Genomic DNA, 18,437 nt, shown 5'->3' with positions numbered 1-18,437 from the left:
CCTTATTTCAAATACCCGCTAAAAAGAGCTGCACGGTTATTCGTGCCCCTCTGTTTTGTTTCCGGGGTCAAAGGTTATAGCCCATCATGCGCTTTTCTGTCCGAAGTTTCTAGCAGCGGCTGCGGAATATGCGGTCTTGTACTGTCGTGTTATGCCAGTGAGTAGTAAAATAAGACAATCCGATAACAGTAACTAGCGAAGATGTCTGTTTTATCTCGGATATAAGAGAATGATTGGGTGTTGTGAAGATATTCACGTATTTCTTGGGACTGCAATAGTTTTTTTAAAACCGAACTAGCTAGCAAGCAAGCTAGCCTTTGTGCTGAACAAGTTCACACTTGACTCTCAGTATTGATCATGTTCGGATGTCTCGTTGCAGGCAGACTGGTAAGTACTTAATGTTGACCGATTGGTTTGACCCAGTGTGAGCTACGCAATCCGCTCTGTATACGACAACATCCAGAATAGATAACATAGTTTTAAATGGATATAGATAGCTCTGCTAACTGGCTAGCCAGCGAGTGTATGGCAGCCTTTACTAGGAAATCTCAGATTGTTTAAACCAAAGTTGTAATCCAGCGTTCAAACTAGGCACTTTTCCGTGATTTCACACTGGTCTTCACGCCACGTGTCTCCCGTAGGTCCAGACAGACGCCCAGCAGGTCGCTAGCGACAAATTTGTCTTCAACCTGCCAGACTTTGAGAACGTCAACCATGTGGTCGTATTCATGTTGGGAACAGTGCCTTTCCCGGCCGGCATGGGCGGCGCAGTCTATTTCTCTTTCCCCGACCCCAACGTTGGCCAAGTGTGGCAACTCCTCGGCTTTATAACCAATGAAAAACCAAGTGCCATATTCAAAATATCTGGCTTAAAAGCTGGTAGGTTACGTCCCTGGTGTATGTCTGTCCATGGTGGTATTGAATGTGGTTGGATTATGAGCTACCTGGTGCAGTTCACTCCCCCGCATCGTATCGCTGCCTTTTAAAGGTGAGGGTGGGGCCCATCCGTTCGGCATGATGGCGGCCCCTCAAGCTCCATCTGTAGCCCAGGTCGGTGTGTCCGTCGAGACCCTGGACCAGTTGGCCCAGCAGACGCCCGTCTCTAACGCGGCCGTCTCCACTATGGATTCCTTCACTCAGGTAATGACACGAGAGACAATAACACAACGCATATATGTTTTGATCTGGTTCATCAAAAGATTAAACTAAGATAAACATAGACCAAAAACTGCATCATAATTAATATAACAATTTAATACCAGATTAGGCTAAATCTATGTCCAGGAAATCAGTGTTTAATAATTGGAAAAGGAGGGCTATCTAAAACTAAATGCATGGTCTTCATCATGCTACCCCTGGCAGTTCACACAGAAGATGTTGGAGAGCTTATACAACTTCACCTCCTCCTTTGCCCTGTCACAGTCTCAGATGACACCAAACCCCTCAGAAATGTATGTTCCTGCCAGCTCCATTCTTAAGTGGTGAGTGTTACGTTAAACCGGTTACCACAGAGTACTGCCAAAGAGTTTTCCTCATCTTTCCCTTGCATTAGAGTCCCCCTTTTCTTGTATGACTGCAACATTTCTATTTTTTCCTCTTCTGATGGGTAATACTTATTTCAAAGTAGAGCTTACGCAGCATGCTGTACCCACCGTGCTCACTCACACACACTCATTGGCCACAGACCCGTATGCAAGTAGCCTACTTTGTCTGTGTATGAAAACACTTTGGAGTAAGCATTGTAGTTGGAATCTTTACAAATGTGTCCAAAACTGAAGTCCTCAAGCTCTAAGGACACTGCAATCAGTTGGAGAGAGCCAGTTCTTCACCCAAGTTATTAGCAAGCATGGAAGGATCTTTGCTAGATAGCATAGCTAAGCTAATTTTAGAATGCAGTTGGGTTGTCATGGTAGCACAGCTAACCCTAGCATGGTGCACATACCCCATCAGCAATCACTGCAGCCCTCTGAGCCTTAACGCAGCTACTACTGAATCAAAATTTGTGGGAAAGATTATTGCATCATTAGTACTAGACATGGGTGTGGTAGTAGGGGGAAAAGTGAACCTGACTACCCAGGGCCTGAGTAAGGAGAGGGGCCCATTTTGCTCATGTATCTCATTTACTGGCATTTATAGGGGCCCACTGATATTGAAAGTGTACAGGGCCCAGAATTTGCTGCTACACCCCTGGTACTAGACACTAATATAATTAATTGTCTGTGTATGAGGCAGCCTTGAATAATGCTGTTTTCCTTTGGATTCATACTTTCTTGTCCTTTTTCAGGTACGAAAACTTTCAGAGACGAATGGTGCAGAATCCAAACTTCTGGAAGACATGATGTGTGTTATTTAACTGAATGATTAGCTGAACAGAAATTCACTGACATGCATTCAGTCCAGGCTTACATGGAATTCCTCATGGGCAATAGAGTGTTGCTGTACACTAAACAATGAAATGAAATGAAAGCCATTTTGTGATGTACCATTAACACAATAGCTTAACCCTTAGATGCATAAGCGAAAATACATACACTCTTCCAAAAATGACCCCAATTAGAATCAATGTGTTTTTGCAACAAATTTTTAAAAATGCTTTTAGTTTTGGTTAAAGGTGATTATATTTATTATATTTGGTTCAACAAAACAAATATTCTGGATCCTCTACATCTGAGATGTCAGATTCTGAGTCAATCCCACCGATGGGCTCTTCATCCCATCCGTTCAGGATCAAATCTCGAGAAAGGTCTCCGGGTATCCTAGCAGGCCTCTGAGTAGCCATGATAGTCTAGATGAGAAAATATAAAACAGACAATGTTTGACAAACAAAAACAATGACACACAAAACAATAAATCAATATGTAGCTAAGTAAATGTCTGTGCAGTTATAGGTAAAAGCATAATATGCATGTGCCCCCGCACGCGCGCACACACACACACACAGCTAACACAGTACTAACATTACTACTAACCTTATTTTGTAGTTAGCTAGTTAAATACCTGTCTACTTTGCTGACCAACATGTAACTCTATGACGGAAAAGGCATGGAGTTGATAAATGAAGATAATACCCCTCCTATCGTCCTTGGGGTCAATTTGACCCCACTGAATGTTTATCATTCAAAAAAATAGTAGTTGACTTTTTTTTCTTTTGCTTCATATTTCATGACAATTCCTAATTTGATGGGGACAAGTGATAAAGCATAAAATTGTCATGAAAATATTTTTTCAATGTGCTGAACACATATTGCACGCATTGGTCGTCCTCAGGGGTCAATTTGACCCCAAGCTTAAAACTTGTCTATCAGTGTGTGTGATCTAACATGACTACACCTGCAGGTGCAGTTGATAAGAGCTAAGTTGGTATATTTTGTTGATATACTTTGATAATTCCTGCAGTAGAACTATTTCATGTTTGACATGTTTCGCAAATGGGTGGATTTTCATGTTGTCTTCATCCTTCCATACTTCGTCAACAATGTTCTGTAAATCTTTTTCTGGAGGTAAATATCCCTGGGGTTATTACAAAATTACGTGTTATACAATAGGACAGATACTTACATGTATGCTGCTGTGACCTCCTGGTAGTGAGAATGCAGGCATCAGATGTGTAAGAGGGACAAAAATTGTATCCTGACAGTCACAGTTGTTAAAAATCAAAAGTTCCCAAAGCAAAGCCTTGAGATTCTGTACGAAATGCTTGGGGTCATTTTTTACTCCACTTATGGAAGACTGGGGTAGTGACACAAAAACCGCAATTTCATAAAATGTATAAAAACAAACAAAAAAATTCAAATGGCCTCAAGTCACAAACAAGTTTTATGAGGACTACCTGGAATATGGAAGTTTAAAAAAATTTACTTTCAGAGATTTTGAAGAATAAAACCCCCTGGGGTCATTTTTGACCCCACTTATGCATCTAAGGGTTAAGACGTTTTTATAGCCGTTACTGAACCGCAAACACAATATGATTGAAATGCTTTTGGATGGGTTTTTTTTTTTTGCTTGATTGTTTTTTACAATCCGATATTTCAGAGTATACTGAAATGTAACCGCATATAAAATTCATGTGTTGCAGTTTTTTAAAGTTTCTGTACGTTTCTTCTTTTATCCTGAACAAGAAAGCTAAAGTTTTGTGTTTTTTTTTCCTTCTTCGAATTCATCTCTGAGCTGATAAGGTGTGTTGTGAAGGCACGTAAAACGGTCCGTTGTTTGAATGTGAACTGATAATTTGCAAGAAAAACATTTTGATTCTTGTGACTCGCTGAATGCAGCGTTTTAAATGTTCTGGGATGTCCACAGTTGGAAGCTGTTTGATGAGCCGGCAGTCCAGTCTCATTGTGTTCGCCTTAAAATATCACCGTGTTCTGTGTGAGCGACACTGTCCCGTAAAGAGAGTAACAATGCGGGGGGCGTCTATTGTGACACCCTCCCATAGCAACCCGAACAAGTTATTTTGTGAAGGTGTACAAAGACCATCTGGATTTTTTTTCGGCGTAGTGGCGAGAGAATATACCATGGGATAAAATAAGGGAAAATAGACAAACTTATTTAATTACGTTTCTGATTGTTAGACCATTCTTGCCACGTTTGCTGCTCTTTTGCGCTATGTCCAACACGCTCCTTTCCTTGGCGTCGGAGGCGGAGAGGAACGCCTTCCCAACTCTTTCCCAGCTGTCCGAGAACGGTAACGGTCTCGAGTAGTTTTAACTGCTTAGTGTTAAAGTTACAAACACACTGATTATGATAACTAAAGCAGCTACATACGTTTGAAATAACGTGCTGTATAAAACGGAATAATTACCCTATGAAAGATGTCGCTTTTTACACAGATGTGGTTAATATTTGGACAAACGTGTCGTCGTTCATCGAGCGACAGATGCGCATGCAAAAGGTGAGAGACATGGACATGGCTTCTAAATGATAACATTAAATACTGTTAGCACAAAAGTGACTAAACTCGAAAAGAAAGAGTAAATATTGCCTTTTAGCGTTATACCCCCAAGCTTTAAATGAAACCTACACCACTGTAAAGTTGGAAAGTAATCTTGCTTATTGGTCCTAACGATTCATTTTAGGGGGTGTGCATTCCTGGCCTTGGAGCATTTACCTTTTCCCAGCAGAAGCTGGAATTGGGCAGCAAATATATCCTCATCCAGCGACCGATCTTTCTTTTATCTGAGAAAATCTCTCAGTCCCACTGCCTCAAACAGACCAAACCTCTTGCTGTAGGTCAGTACATCATATTTTAATTAACTGTCTTAAAAGGAACAATAAGTATTTTTTTTTCCAATTATTCTTCACATTATCAGTCACCAAACTTACACCTAGTAATCATTTGTAGGGTTCTATAATGTTCGTCTATTAGAAATTGACAGGATATCTGACCAATGAAATGCATGATTTTCAGTACAGGGGTTGGCCTATAGTCTACAGTCTGACCTTTCTCAGCATTGTGAAGAAGGAGCGAGTCATGGTATTATTTAGTGAAATGTCACTGAGATATGCACACTAGTGATGGGCAAATGAAGCCTCTTGAAGCAATGAAGCTTTCCAACCCTTTGCTTTGCAAAAAGGTTCATTACTCGAGGCTTCATTCATCACTCACTAGTGACATCTGCTGGTGAAACTGTAACAGCCTCGTCATTCAGTTGGATCATACTTTCAAAAATGTGTAAATGCAATATTGTCACAAAGTTTCCATCAAACTCATGTTTAGTAACAGGAGAATCATTTAAATCATACTTAATTGTCATGTTTTAATTATTAAAATGATTTGTAGCCAATCTAATCCTTGACCATTAGTGGTTGTGTTGGGTTTTCTTGTATGTCATGAACGTATTTGACAATGAAGATATGTTGTACTTTACTATGTTGGGAATTGAGTGATTGTTGAGTGACTGAATATTTGGAGTTAGAAACTGATTTTTTTTAAAAACAGAATGTGTTTAAAATAATTGCTTCTTGGGGCTTCTAGATCTGGTTTGGCAGTCATGACCTGGTGTTTAGGGAAGGGAAGTGGTTAGGGAACTGGGCTTGTAATCGGAGGGTCGTGGGTTCGATCCCCAGGCCTGAGGCCATGACTAAGGTGCCCCTTAACCCTCAATTGTTCACTTATATAAAAATGAGATAAAATGTAAGTCGCTCTGGATAAGGGCGTCTGCCAAATGTAAAATGTTTTTAACATTACAAATAAGGTTTGCCTCTTCCAATGGTTTTTAGTCTGTTTTTGATGTGTGAATCTGATGTACATCCTGATCAAACAAAAAGAATTTAGAACGTTCCAGATTTTAAATTTAACTACAACAAGAAGCAACAGGGTTCATAGCGCTTTTATTTAGAAAAACGATACGCAAAATGAAGCAATGACGTGGCCGATGTAATGCGAGGCCTCGTTTGTTGCTGATCACGTGATTTTGCTCAATATGACACAAGCTCCGAAGCGGGGCTTCATCGGACACGCCCCTTTTTACTCGGTACACGCTTCGAAGCCTAGCTTCAGATGTCCCATCACTAATGCACACTACCTTAGCCAGCAAACTTTGAATGTCAACTACTAGTGAGTCAGACATTGTGGTGTAGGCTACTTAACTGAAAATCTAAAATACCCTTCACAATAATTCAGAGAAGTAGGCCAGGACACACCATAGTCAGAAATGGAAATATATGTCCCCTCCATATCTCTCTCTAACACATTTATACTTCTCCTCCTATGGCCTAGACCTAAGTACACATGAGACAATAATTGGAGCACTACCAGACATATCCAATCATCATTGTTCCTGTAAGGTTCATCTTGTGCAAACTTCAGAGGGAAAACTGGGTGAGAGCAGCACCCAAAAAAGAAAGAAACAAAACCAACAATAAAATAAAACTATCCTAACATACCACTAACCCTATAAATCAAATAAAATCAAATCAAATATATTTGTATAGCGCTTTTCACAACATATGTTGTCACAAAGCGCTTTACAGGATTTACAAGGTTAACAATACTATGGGTCCAAATCCCTAATGAGCAAGCCAAAGGCGACAGTGGCAAGGTGTAACGCTCGTAGGAAGGAGGCACGACGAGCGTCGCAAGGTGCAACATAGAACGTTTATTTGACGAAACAGACGTGTAAGCTCCGAGCGTAGAGCGAGCACAACACACACACTCACATTGGCACGGAACTTTAGACAAAGACGAGCAAATGTCCACGCAGCTGTGCTCACATAGAACGGCCCAGTCTCCTCCAGGTCTGCCGGGGGAAAGGTCCCTTCTACCATCAACTCCTCTCGGGCATGTGCAGGGTAAGATGAATGGCGACGCTTGCTTTTCTTCTTTTCCCTACTTTGCCCGAGAAGCGTTTCCCGGCATCTTGTCGGCTCGTCTTTCTGTAACGCTCGTAGGAAGGAGGCACGACGAGCGTCGCAAGGTGCAACATAGAACGTTTATTGGACAAAACAGACGTGTAAGCTCCGAGCGTAGAGCGAGCACAACACACACACTCACACTGGCACGGAACTTTAGACAAAGACGAGCACAAGACACTGCGCGAGCGCACATTATATAGGTGATTAACACAGACCCTCGTGATCTCGAGACAAGGCACAGGTGAGACTATGAACACGCTCACGAACAACCCACACCCACGGAAGTACATACATGGACATAGCGACACGCAGACAACGTAGCGACACGCCCACAGGGAAGGGTACGGAGCTGTGACCGTGACACAAGGAAAAACTCCCTAGATGGTGGGGAATAGGAAGAAACCTTGGGAGGACCAAGACTCAAAAGAGAACCCATCCTCCATTGGGCTATAACTAACCTTCCTTAAAAATAAAAATAATATATACATAATTGGTGTCCGCCCCTTACCTAATGAAGCTTAACAATATAAAACACTTAAATTGACGCACGATGTACAGGGTACCCCATTTTACAGGTCCAGTTTACCACTCATTTTAACTTGCATAATTAATACCATTAACCAGGGAGCCTTCGATTTCCTTTGGTTTGGGAAAGATCGCGTAAAACCATTTCCTACGCAATAAAATCACCAAACCTAAAATCTCCAAGCTCAAATCTTCAGCTGTCAACCAGGCGTAATAAAAGACTTTTACAAAACACAGGAAATATCATCTCATTCGATGGCTTCCATCGGGAATCCCACTGTAAAAAATGTAAATGTGCCGTATTTTGTCAATTGGGATTTTTACACCACAATCGAAATTTGTCCTCCACTTTTAACCCATCTGTGCAGTTAGAACACACACACACTAGTGATTACTAGGGGGCTGTGGATCCCAGTTGGGGTTAGGTGCCTTGCTCAAGGGCACCTCAGTCATGGCCTCAGGTCTGGGAATCGAACCCACGACATTCCGATCACAAGACCAGTTCCCTACCACCAGGCCATGACTGCCCCAACAGCAGACAGCGGACCGTCTGCAGGTGTTCTAAAAACACCTATAAATAGGACATAAACAAAATGTGTTAATAGTTAAAACTCAAAGGCTTCACACAGATCCATAACACGTTCGTCATTCCATCCCGGACGAGCCCCCATTTGTTTCCATGTGTGTGTGTGTGTGTGTGTGTGTGTGTGTGAAGAGCTGAATGGAGGGCACAGCTCCAGTGTTGTCCCAACTAATACACTCAGTTCAGCACCCAAAGGGCTCAGTGTGCAGCTGGCAAGTCAAGTCATCACACAAGCCGCAGTGGCGAAAACTCTAAACCATGTGGTGCCATGTAGGAGCAGTTTGAGGATTAGGACAAGCGACCACTAGGGGGCGCGCCTAGCACACTAACACCTCCATATGCGTCGGGCACACAGCAGGGGACGTGCCGGTGGTGCCACTCAACTTCGCTGCTGTGTCGGCGGAGAGCCCGTTCGACCGGGACGGTGTGGAGGGCTGCGTGCGGGAGACGCTGCTTCTGCTGCTCCGCGCCGTGTCTGCACTGCGCACCGTCCTGCTCACCTTCCAAGGCATCGGTGTCCTCTCCTTCCGCCATGGGACAGTCAAGATGAGGTTCCACCGGGACTTCATCTCAGCTATGGATGGAACCGGGAAACTCCTATGGGCCCTGACCAACGTGAGTTGTGCATATCATGTTTCTATTATTAGAAGCACGAACAGTGTCATCCTGGCATGTATATGAGTAAGATTGCTTGTGGCTAAAATATTCAATATCTCAAAACCAATTGCATGTAATAACTATGGAGATACATGGAAATAGATTTGGCTCAATTTGAGCCTGGAGAATCAGTAAAATGGTCAGTTAAGGTCTGTGTGTTTGCCATGTGCTGCTCATAGGTGATTAGAACATATGGGATAAACTGGTTGGTTTATGTGAAAACATGGCAACCCAAGTCACTCCTCCAGCCTTAGAGGGAACCTCGGAGTGAGACCATGAGCTTGTTTTGCAGAGACCTGGAACCAGCAGCTCCGTGGTGTCAGGGAGACTCTCAAGCCTCCAGCGACCAGCGACCAGCAATGCCATCCTGCTCCCCAAGATCTCCTCAGGCCGTCTGCCGAAAGAAGGGGATGAGGGTGAGGGTTTCACCCAAGCAGCTGAGCCTCACGGCGGAGAGGAGACACGACAAGGCAAGGCAACTTTATTTATACAGCACCTTTCATACACACTGGCAATTCAAAGTGCTTTACATAACAAAAGAAGAAGCCAGTGCCATACAGCATTGATCAGTTGTACATTCATCAGTCAGTGAGACATGCTTAACAATATAAAACACTTAAATTGACGCACAATGTACAGGGTACCCCATCTTACAGGCCCAGTTTACCACTCATTTTAACTCGCATAATTAATACCATTAACCAGGGAGCCTTCGATTTCCTTTGGTTTGGGAAAGATAGCGTAAAACCATTTCCTACGCAATAAAATCACCAAACCTAAAATCTCCAAGCTCAAATCTTCAGCTGTCAACTAGGTGTAATAAAAGGCTTTTACAAAACACAGGAAATATCATCTCATTCGATGGCTTCTTAACGAAAACGCCCCACCTCCGGTGTTCCTCCATCGGGAATCCCACTGTAAAAAATGTAAATGTGCCGTATTTTGTCAATTGGGATTTTTACACCACAATCGAAATTTGTCCTCCACTTTTAACCCATCTGTGCAGTTAGAACACACACACACATTCACACACTAGTGATTACTAGGGGGCTGTGGATCAGCACCCATTTGGGATTAGGTGCTTTGCTCAAGGGCACCTCAGTCATGGCCTCAGGTCTGGGAATCGAACCCACAACCCTCCGGTTACAAGGTTACAAGACCCTCCGAGGTCTATCTCTTGGACAAGGTCGTTGCCAACAAATTAAAAAAAAATTTTTTTAAACATATTCTTTAGGAAGGTAGTAGGTAGAGGGTCGAGGCTGCATGCAGATAATTGAAGGTCCCTCACTGTCTTCATTAAGAATTCATTAACAGTACTACATTGTGGCATTTCGATGATTTTTTAACGTGGTGATGAATAAGTAACAGGCTGATTTGTGAGCAGAGACAGACTAATATCTTGTCGGATTTCGAGAATTTTGTTATTAAAGAAAGATGCAAACATTATATTGTTTAGATCAGGGGTAATCAATTAAATCTTTCCGCGGTCCATTTTTGGCAGATAGCTCAGACCTTAGGTCCGGGTTCGCGGTGGCGAACGAAAGTTGTTGAGCGGGGGGGGGGGGGGGGGGGGGGGGGTGGCGAACGAAAGTTGTTGAGCGGGGGGGGTTGAACGTAACACTCAAATGGGTGGTGACCGTAACACTCGTCTGAAAATAAATTCTCCGTTTTAAAATATAGTCTCCCGTTAAAATTTTTTTGGCATTTGGGTCCGTATCCAGTTAATCAGGAATGTGATTGGGTCCGGACAGGACGGCGTTCGGGTCCGGATCCGGACCGCGGTCCGCCATTTGGTGATACCTGGTTTAGATGATAGTAGTTCAGGGGCCATTTGTGTACACACGCTTGTTAATAATCGTTGTGTCGGTGTGCGGAGCCTGAAATACACATGGAAACAGAACACACACAACCCAGCAAACGGACACAGACCCCCTGTAAGACCACACAGGGCCGTAACACGGAGATACTCAAATGACCAAATGATAACTGCTTGCATTGGAAGGAACCATTAAATAGAGCAGCTGTACCTCCTCCTTCACCGCTGGCTCAAGAAACATTTATGAATTTGAAGTTTGGCGGTGCTGACTCAACCAATACGGCCACGGCAGTGCATTCATTTAACCATGTTTCAGTTAAAACCATAAAATCAAGCCCATGGGTTGTAATCAAGTCATTAATTAAGTGTGATTTATTTGTTAGCGACCTAATACTAAGAAGAGCTGACTTAAAACACCGTTGTGCTCAGCATCAAACACTGTGGCTCATGTTTTACACGGTGCAGGTTTACCACATTTACAGTGTTGAAGATCGACTCCCTGATTTTTCTGTTTCTGATAAGTACTGGAATGTGACAGATAACAGGCATACTGGGTCCAAGCTTCTTTTGAAAACAAGTACTGCTGACTTCATTGCTGTAACAGCAGGGACCCGGAGAATATCAGCGTGGCATATTACTTGAGCCTGAGGTGACCTCTTCAACTACAGCGGATGATGGTGGGTGGGGGTCCTTCTGCCGATGGGCCAAAGAGCATAGCTGCCTTTCTGCTGATGGTTGGGGTGCCACAAGTGGTGTGGGAGCTTGAGGATGTTCTGAGGGATGGAGGTGGGGATGAAGCAGTAGATGTGGGTGGAGAGTGACAACCTTGTCCCAGCTAACACCATCTTCTCCATTGCTGCTGGGAGGTTCAGGTGGAATGATGGGGGAGTGGAGATGGAGGAGAGTGAAGAGTCTTTGTGAAGTTGTGGTGTTCCCATAAGCTGATAAGCTCTACTACCGTCATCATGGCTCTCGTCCAAGATCTGCAGCTCCATTTGTGCGTCCACAGTGGGGGAAGGATGTTGTGGTTCTGGAGTGCTCACACCTGCTGGTGGAGAGGAGTCCTTGGGTGCTTGTGCCAGACGTGTTTTAAGAAATGTGAAAATCACAAGAAAAAAGAAAAGCAACTGCTTTTGGTGTTATTGTTCTTTGAAATAATCTCAGATATCATAATTTATAATTTTTGAAATTAAAAATAAAGTAATAAAATAAAATCAGCAGAAAAATGAAGCAGAGCTAAGCTTAGAAGTGTCCGAACAGCAAGGAAGCCGGAAGTGGAGAAATGGCGAGGTGAATAAATAAGTACAGAGCTCATTCCGGTAAATCTGGACTATAGTCATTCTTCTCAACATCCCTATGAGACTTTTAAGGTCCAGAAATAAGAGAAACAAATTTTTGGACTTTTTTGTTCTGTGGGTATTTTACTGTAGGGACACGGCTCTCAGCAAGACCCAGACCACCCACAGCCAAAACAACCGCAGTCAACTCCACAGATGACCCAGAGGCCAAGGGTCCGTCAGATATGGTAGAAAGGTAAGTTAGACTCAATTATTAGCCTGGGTGTACAGTGTGTGACTAAAAAGCCTGCAGCCATATGAATATGCTGGCTTAAGTAATTGAGAAGATGTGTCAGTGAGAGACTTTATCTAACTAGTAAGTTATCAGTCATGCACACTGTGTGTGGGCTTGGTGTTCGGATCTTGATCTGCCATTTAAACCCCCCACAGCCACACTCCCCCCATAGAGCCTCCTGAGTCCAGCAGGGCTTGTCTGACCAAAGCCCTCTGCAAATATTGCTTTTATACTGACCTAAAATCACCTGCTGCCAAACACTAGCAGCAAACATTTCGGGGAGGGGGGGGGGGGTGTCAACTCTGATCCCAGATCAGTGTAAAATGAGTAACCCCTGAAAGAGCTGAAACCCAAAACCTTGCAGAGAACACTACTGTCTGTCAACACTGTTCCATATCACTGTAGGAAAGGGGAGTGATACAGGGGCGTCCGCTAGTGTTCGCTGCCCAGCTGAGCTGTGCTGGCTCCCAGAGAGGGGACCACAGCATGGATTTAGATTACCACTCGGTGGGGTACAGTCACTCGGACTCCCATGCACTGAGGCTTGTGGTTCATAAGACTCATGTAATATTGATAGCATTTCTGAGTTCATAGTGGCCTCTGCTTTCTTTGAAGAAATATCTTCTTCAGATTGACTTCCTAATTAAGAGTCATGAGGATGAAGGAGAACCCCTCCCCCCAAGCTAAACCCATGTCACTGCATGAACTGCACCTACTCCATTACACATCATCTATCAGTATATATAGCCAGAGACAAATACTTTGCGTTTTTAGGCTGGCTATGTCCCAGGAACCAGCAGATGGAGCTGTTGACAAAGTGGAAGTGCATGGACAAGACGACTACCTCAATCCGACCTGCACCAACCACCCCCGAGCTGGACAGGTGAGCCTCAACTAATGTATTTCCTTGTTCTATGGAGCTTAATTGTTGCAAATGTTACTGTTCTTGAGTCCATAATTTAGGTCAACAGTTCACAATATGTTGTTCATCTGTGTGTGTGTGTGTGTGTGTGTGGTTTTGTAGGAGCTCTGTTATCTCTGTATGCAGCGAGCTCAGCGTAACATACCCGTCTGTCTGACGGAGGAGAGGCGACGAGAGGAGCTGGAGGAGGAGCAACTCCTGCTGCTCATCGAGCAACAGAAAATGGAGCAGTTCCTCCAGAGAGAACAGGTGAGCGTTTCCTCCAGAGAGAACAGGTGAGCGTTTCCTCCAGAGAGAACAGGTGAGCGTTTCCTCCAGAGAGAACAGGTGAGCAGTTTCCTCCAGAGAGAACAGGTGAGCAGTTTCCTCCAGAGAGAACAGGTGAGCAGTTTCCTCCAGAGAGAACAGGTGAGCGTTTCCTCTAGAGAGATCAGGTGAGCGTTTCCTCCAGAGAGAACAGGTGAGCAGTTTCCTCCAGAGAGAACAGGTGAGCGTTTCCTCCAGAGAGAACAGGTGAGCGTTTCCTCCAGAGAGAACAGGTGAGTCTACACACACACACACACACACACACACACACACACACACACACACACACCCCTAATATGTAGCCTGGTGTTATGGTGGCTCTGTGAAACCGACAGGCCAGAGAGGAGCAGAAGCGGGAGGACTGTCAGAAGATGGCGGCGTTTAATCTGGGCGTCACTGAAGCACTGAGGGCAAAGAAGGCCACAAAGTCCTCCCAGGCTGAGGTGAAGCCCCGCCCACACACAGGTCTATCTACTCTGTCTAAATACAGATACACCGCTAACATTCTGGCCCTTGTTGTGTTTTGTTCGCACCCTCCCCTGCTACAGTGTCAGGACTCGTACATCTTCAGGTGTCGCCCGGTCACTCCGCCTAGACTCCTGAGGCAGAGACGCTACATGCAGGAGCTGACGGAGCAGGTGGCCAGCAGGAGGCAGCGGTGCGCACGCGACCGCCAAGACCAGGACCTGACAGAGCGGCTCCACCAGGTTCAGCTCGCAGACGAGTAAGAGTGCGAGAGTGCGTGTGGGTGTGGGGCTTCTGAGATCTGGGCTGCGATCTAACAGATGACATGTCGTGTTTCTCAGGATCGCTAAGCAGAGGTCTCAGGAACTTCACCAGAAAAAGAGCAACGTGAAGATTCTTCAGAAGGCCCTGAGTGCCCAAGTATGAAAAAGAATATGATGATGGAGATATGGTCAGTGTTTACAAATTAACAGATGGGATTAATGCAGAAAGGACTATGTGACATCCAGCCTAAAGTATGGGACACCAAAAGCACTACCATGATATCAGGGGTGGCTCTTGCCATTGCACTTGTGGGCAGGGGCACTTAACAATATGTGTGTGTGTGTGTGTGTGTGTGTGTGTGTGTGTGTGTGTGTGTGTGTGTGTGTGTGTGTGTGTGTGTGTCTGTGGCTCTCCCCTCAGCTGGAGCACCGGGGCACGGGTATCCCCGCACGGCAGCCCGATTCGGACGGCCCCGTGTTCGGGGTGCGTGACGGCGCTCACTCTGCCCAGGCTGAGCGGCAGCGGAGGGCACGTGAGGTCTACGGCGAGCAGCTGGCGGCGGCAAGTGCCAAGAAGAGGCTGGCACTGTGTGAGCACCTGGACCAGCGCAGGCGCGAGAGAGACATGCTGCAACGCTGCCGCAAGGAGTGAGTGAGGAACACATGAGCGTAACGCTCCTGTAACGCTCCTGTAACGCTCGTGTAATGCTCATGTAACACCCGTGTATTGCTCCTGTAACACCCTTGTAACACCCCTGTAACGCTCTTGTAACACTCATGTAACGCTCGTGTAGCGCCCTTGTAATGCTCATGTAACGCCCTTGTAACACTCAGGTAATGCTCGTGTAACGCCCTTTTAATGCTCATGTAATGCCCTTGTAACACTCATGTAATGCTCGTGTAACATCCTTGTAACACTCGTGTAATGCTCTTGTAACGCCCTTGTAATGCTCATGTAACACCCTTGTAACACTCAGGTAATGCTCGTGTAACGCCCTTGTAATGCTCGTGTAACGCTCATGTAACACTTGTGTAATTTCATATGCATTGTATTGTAGACACTAAGCTCTAGCTATGAACAGGAACATGAATTGCTGATCATAGATGGGTATTGATGTAACCAACAGCTACAGTAGGCCATGCAGTAACACAGCAGTTCATATTTTTAGGCGTTGGGAACTTAAAGGGAGTGTGTGAAGGTGTGTGGTCATGTTCACTGCTCTGCTCCATCTCATGCAGCTCATGCAGCACTCGTGCGCCACACTGTACAGGCTGGTGTGCACAAGGGCCAGAAGTGCACAAGCACTGGTCTGGGTGTGGGAACGGCTGCAGCAGTGTGTGGCCCGTGTGTACACTTATTATTAGGCCAGCAGGAACAGTAAGTTACTGCCATGTGTGAGTGCACACGGCGTGCATGCAGTTTGGAACGCGGTTTGGAACACGGTCCGATGGGCCTGGTCTCCACCCGGACAGGCTCACGTTGCATTCACATTCGTGGGTATTGTAACCTTGGTGCATATAAAACTTCCAGAGTGTGTTCATTCAGTAGGGAGCACGGACAGCCCTGCTCGCTGCATGAGCTGTTTCGCATAAAAACCAACACTTCCCTGGAACCCACTGTGCTGACATATTCTTGGAAAGGGACTGTTCACATAAACCGAGTGTAAACTCATTCGTTGGCTAATGTGCACACATTTAGGAGCCAGGATCAATTCTGGTGCTACAGTGGGCTTTTTGTCTGTTCTCTGAGATATTCGCATGTTTTGCCCGGTGTCAAAGAAACCTGAGTGTTTTTGTGCTCTGATAGCTATTATTGCTATTCACATTGATCGGGGGCCCCACTTCCTGCACAATCAGAAAGATTGTTACTCAACAGGGAGAGATGGTGTCTGCTCTCACTTTCTAACCGGTTTCCATGGCGAATTGGAGGGAATTGTTCCAATCAAGGCTAACTGTGCTACGGATGAATTCATAGCAAAAGGACTAAACGTTTTGCGTACCCAAACCTCTGTCCTGGTCCTGCTCAGATCCCTCGGTCTGCATGTGTCCCGGGGAGGTTCGTCTAACTTCATCCTGCTACCTGTCCTTTACAGAATGATGGCCGACCACGTCAGCCGATACGAGAGGCTCCAGAACCTACGGGCCTCGCTGGAGGAGACGTGGATGTGCAGCGCCGACCTGAAACGCCAGCGGGACCAGGAGGAGAGAGCGTTCATCAGGTGAGGCAGACAAAGAAAAACGGGACAACAGGAGATATGCGGCGGGACAGATGGGCTCTCTAGGTGTGTGTGTGTCTCATGTAGCCTGTGGATCTTCAGTATCAGTGTGGTTGAGGTCCTGTTTAAATGTGCTTGCATGGCCAGGGCGGGGAGCAGACTGCTCCTGGACCAGTGTGACCAGTACCGCCGCTGCTCTCAGTGCAAGAGGAAGACCAGCAACTGCGGGCAAAGCAACGTATGGAAGGAGTCGCGTTACATCCCCGGGTCACGGCTAATGGTGTAGCGGTAGACCACAGAATCTTCTAGAATAAACAAAAGCAAATGGCACTGGTGTGGGCTAACTGATCCTTACACTGGACTAAAAGACTAAAAGTCTCTGAATGTTGATTCACTTTGCTCATCTATGGTGTGGTTGTTTTTTGAGGTCTTTCATGATGGTATTCATGTCTATTAGTTCATAGAAACGTGCGAATGTTGCATTTCCCTCTTGTAATGGATACCAAAACGATATAACATTAAATAAACCATATACAATACAGTAACTTAGTATTTTAGATAGACTATTTTTATTTCTACTTTAAACTAAATAAAAATACTTCTAACCTTTAGAAGGGCTGGTGGTTGGTCTTTAGAAAGGTGTCCAGCTGTTTCAAAACTCTGAACTCTGTTGAAGCAGCTGAAAGTAATTTGGCAGTTCAAGGTAGCTGCAGTGAGGCGAGGAGCTCAGCGTGCAGCTGGGTTTAATAAATTACGGGGGAGCTCGTCAGAATAATCACAGCGTTGCTTTGCTTTTATTCGGTGGTGACATTACATGGGTGCACTTCACCAAACTGGTACATTCTCTCACAGTCGCATTACAAGAGTTGAAGTTAATCATGAAGATTTCACTATTGATTTTCATTTCCCTGAGCTATTATTTTCACTAAATGCATTATTGAGCAAGGGTTTTTCAGAAAATTAAATAGATATGCATGTTTTATTTTATCCCTTTAAAATGAACACAATTAGCAAAATTTGGTGTGTCCTAATTTTATGGGAAGCATTCTTTAGTATGTTAACAGAGACTCTGCTACAAGTGTAATTAATGTATGTGTCTTCAACCATTGACAATATGATGTGGAGTAGGAGTAGCAGTGCTTATTTTAATAAATACAGTCTTATTACTCAGGTATGCTGATCCTAGGTCAGTTCAATTACCCTATAATGCTAAGGGTTAAGCACTGTTGTCAGCTGCTCTGGAAGAGTGTCTGCTAAATGCTGTAAATGTAAACCCCAGGCTGGAATGAAACTATGACATCCAATAAAAAAATAAAAAATAATCAATTCACAACACATATATATACACGTCACCGGCTACATAAAACATACACCAAACTGCTCATCGGTCTCTGATGAATGTTTAAGAATACCTAACACTTCCAGGCCATTCAGACTCATGGTTGTCTGTTCTAGCTAGGGCATCCATGCTCTAAAAGCCCTGATTTATCTCAGAATTGCCTTCGACATCCTGTGAAGACTCTGCTCTCTGAGTTTGGCCCTGGAATCAGTGGTCTGCACTGGCTCCAGTGGTGGTCTTCATGGGCTTTTATAATGTGTCTATATGAGCTTACAAAGTTCAGTCCAGAGTGCATTAGCATAGCAGTAGCCGTCTTCAAATGAATGACCATCTGCTTTCTCGCACGGACGTGGAGGTTAATGCCCTCGGCTTCGTCCCAGACGGGTCACATGCGATCGCTCCTGTTACCGCATTTACGCT

At 44.7% G+C, this 18,437-nt stretch overlaps 2 protein-coding genes across 3 annotated transcripts; both read left to right on the top strand.

Moving 5' to 3' along the window:
* The first annotated feature begins 56 nt into the window (after nucleotides 1–56).
* hikeshi (heat shock protein nuclear import factor hikeshi) lies at nucleotides 57–4,078 on the top strand. 2 transcript variants are annotated; one of them, XM_076982566.1, is made up of 5 exons: nucleotides 57–387; nucleotides 642–879; nucleotides 989–1,140; nucleotides 1,423–1,481; nucleotides 2,285–4,078. In XM_076982566.1, the coding sequence occupies exons 1-5, from the start codon at nucleotides 358–360 to the stop codon at nucleotides 2,337–2,339; spliced, it is 534 nt and encodes a 177-aa protein (XP_076838681.1). In that variant the 5' UTR covers nucleotides 57–357; the 3' UTR covers nucleotides 2,340–4,078. The 2 variants fall into 2 exon arrangements, with proteins under 2 accessions (XP_076838681.1, XP_076838680.1); XM_076982565.1 differs by having other exon boundaries at nucleotides 62–387; nucleotides 1,363–1,481.
* Nucleotides 4,079–4,204: 126 nt separating this feature from the next.
* LOC143484069 (coiled-coil domain-containing protein 81-like) lies at nucleotides 4,205–17,219 on the top strand. The gene is made up of 14 exons (XM_076982563.1): nucleotides 4,205–4,684; nucleotides 4,830–4,891; nucleotides 5,076–5,229; nucleotides 8,817–9,076; nucleotides 9,411–9,588; nucleotides 12,365–12,467; nucleotides 13,281–13,389; nucleotides 13,531–13,677; nucleotides 14,070–14,177; nucleotides 14,283–14,458; nucleotides 14,541–14,619; nucleotides 14,884–15,110; nucleotides 16,556–16,681; nucleotides 16,826–17,219. Exons 1-14 carry the CDS (start codon nucleotides 4,606–4,608, stop codon nucleotides 16,962–16,964), a joined length of 1,947 nt encoding a protein of 648 aa, XP_076838678.1. The 5' UTR covers nucleotides 4,205–4,605; the 3' UTR covers nucleotides 16,965–17,219.
* The last annotated feature ends 1,218 nt before the right edge of the window (nucleotides 17,220–18,437 follow it).

Source organism: Brachyhypopomus gauderio, chromosome 20, assembly GCF_052324685.1.
Source record: "Brachyhypopomus gauderio isolate BG-103 chromosome 20, BGAUD_0.2, whole genome shotgun sequence".
Taxonomy (NCBI): domain Eukaryota; kingdom Metazoa; phylum Chordata; class Actinopteri; order Gymnotiformes; family Hypopomidae; genus Brachyhypopomus; species Brachyhypopomus gauderio.
Note: the sequence above shows the minus strand (reverse complement) of the source record. Positions and strands in the feature narration are given on the sequence as shown.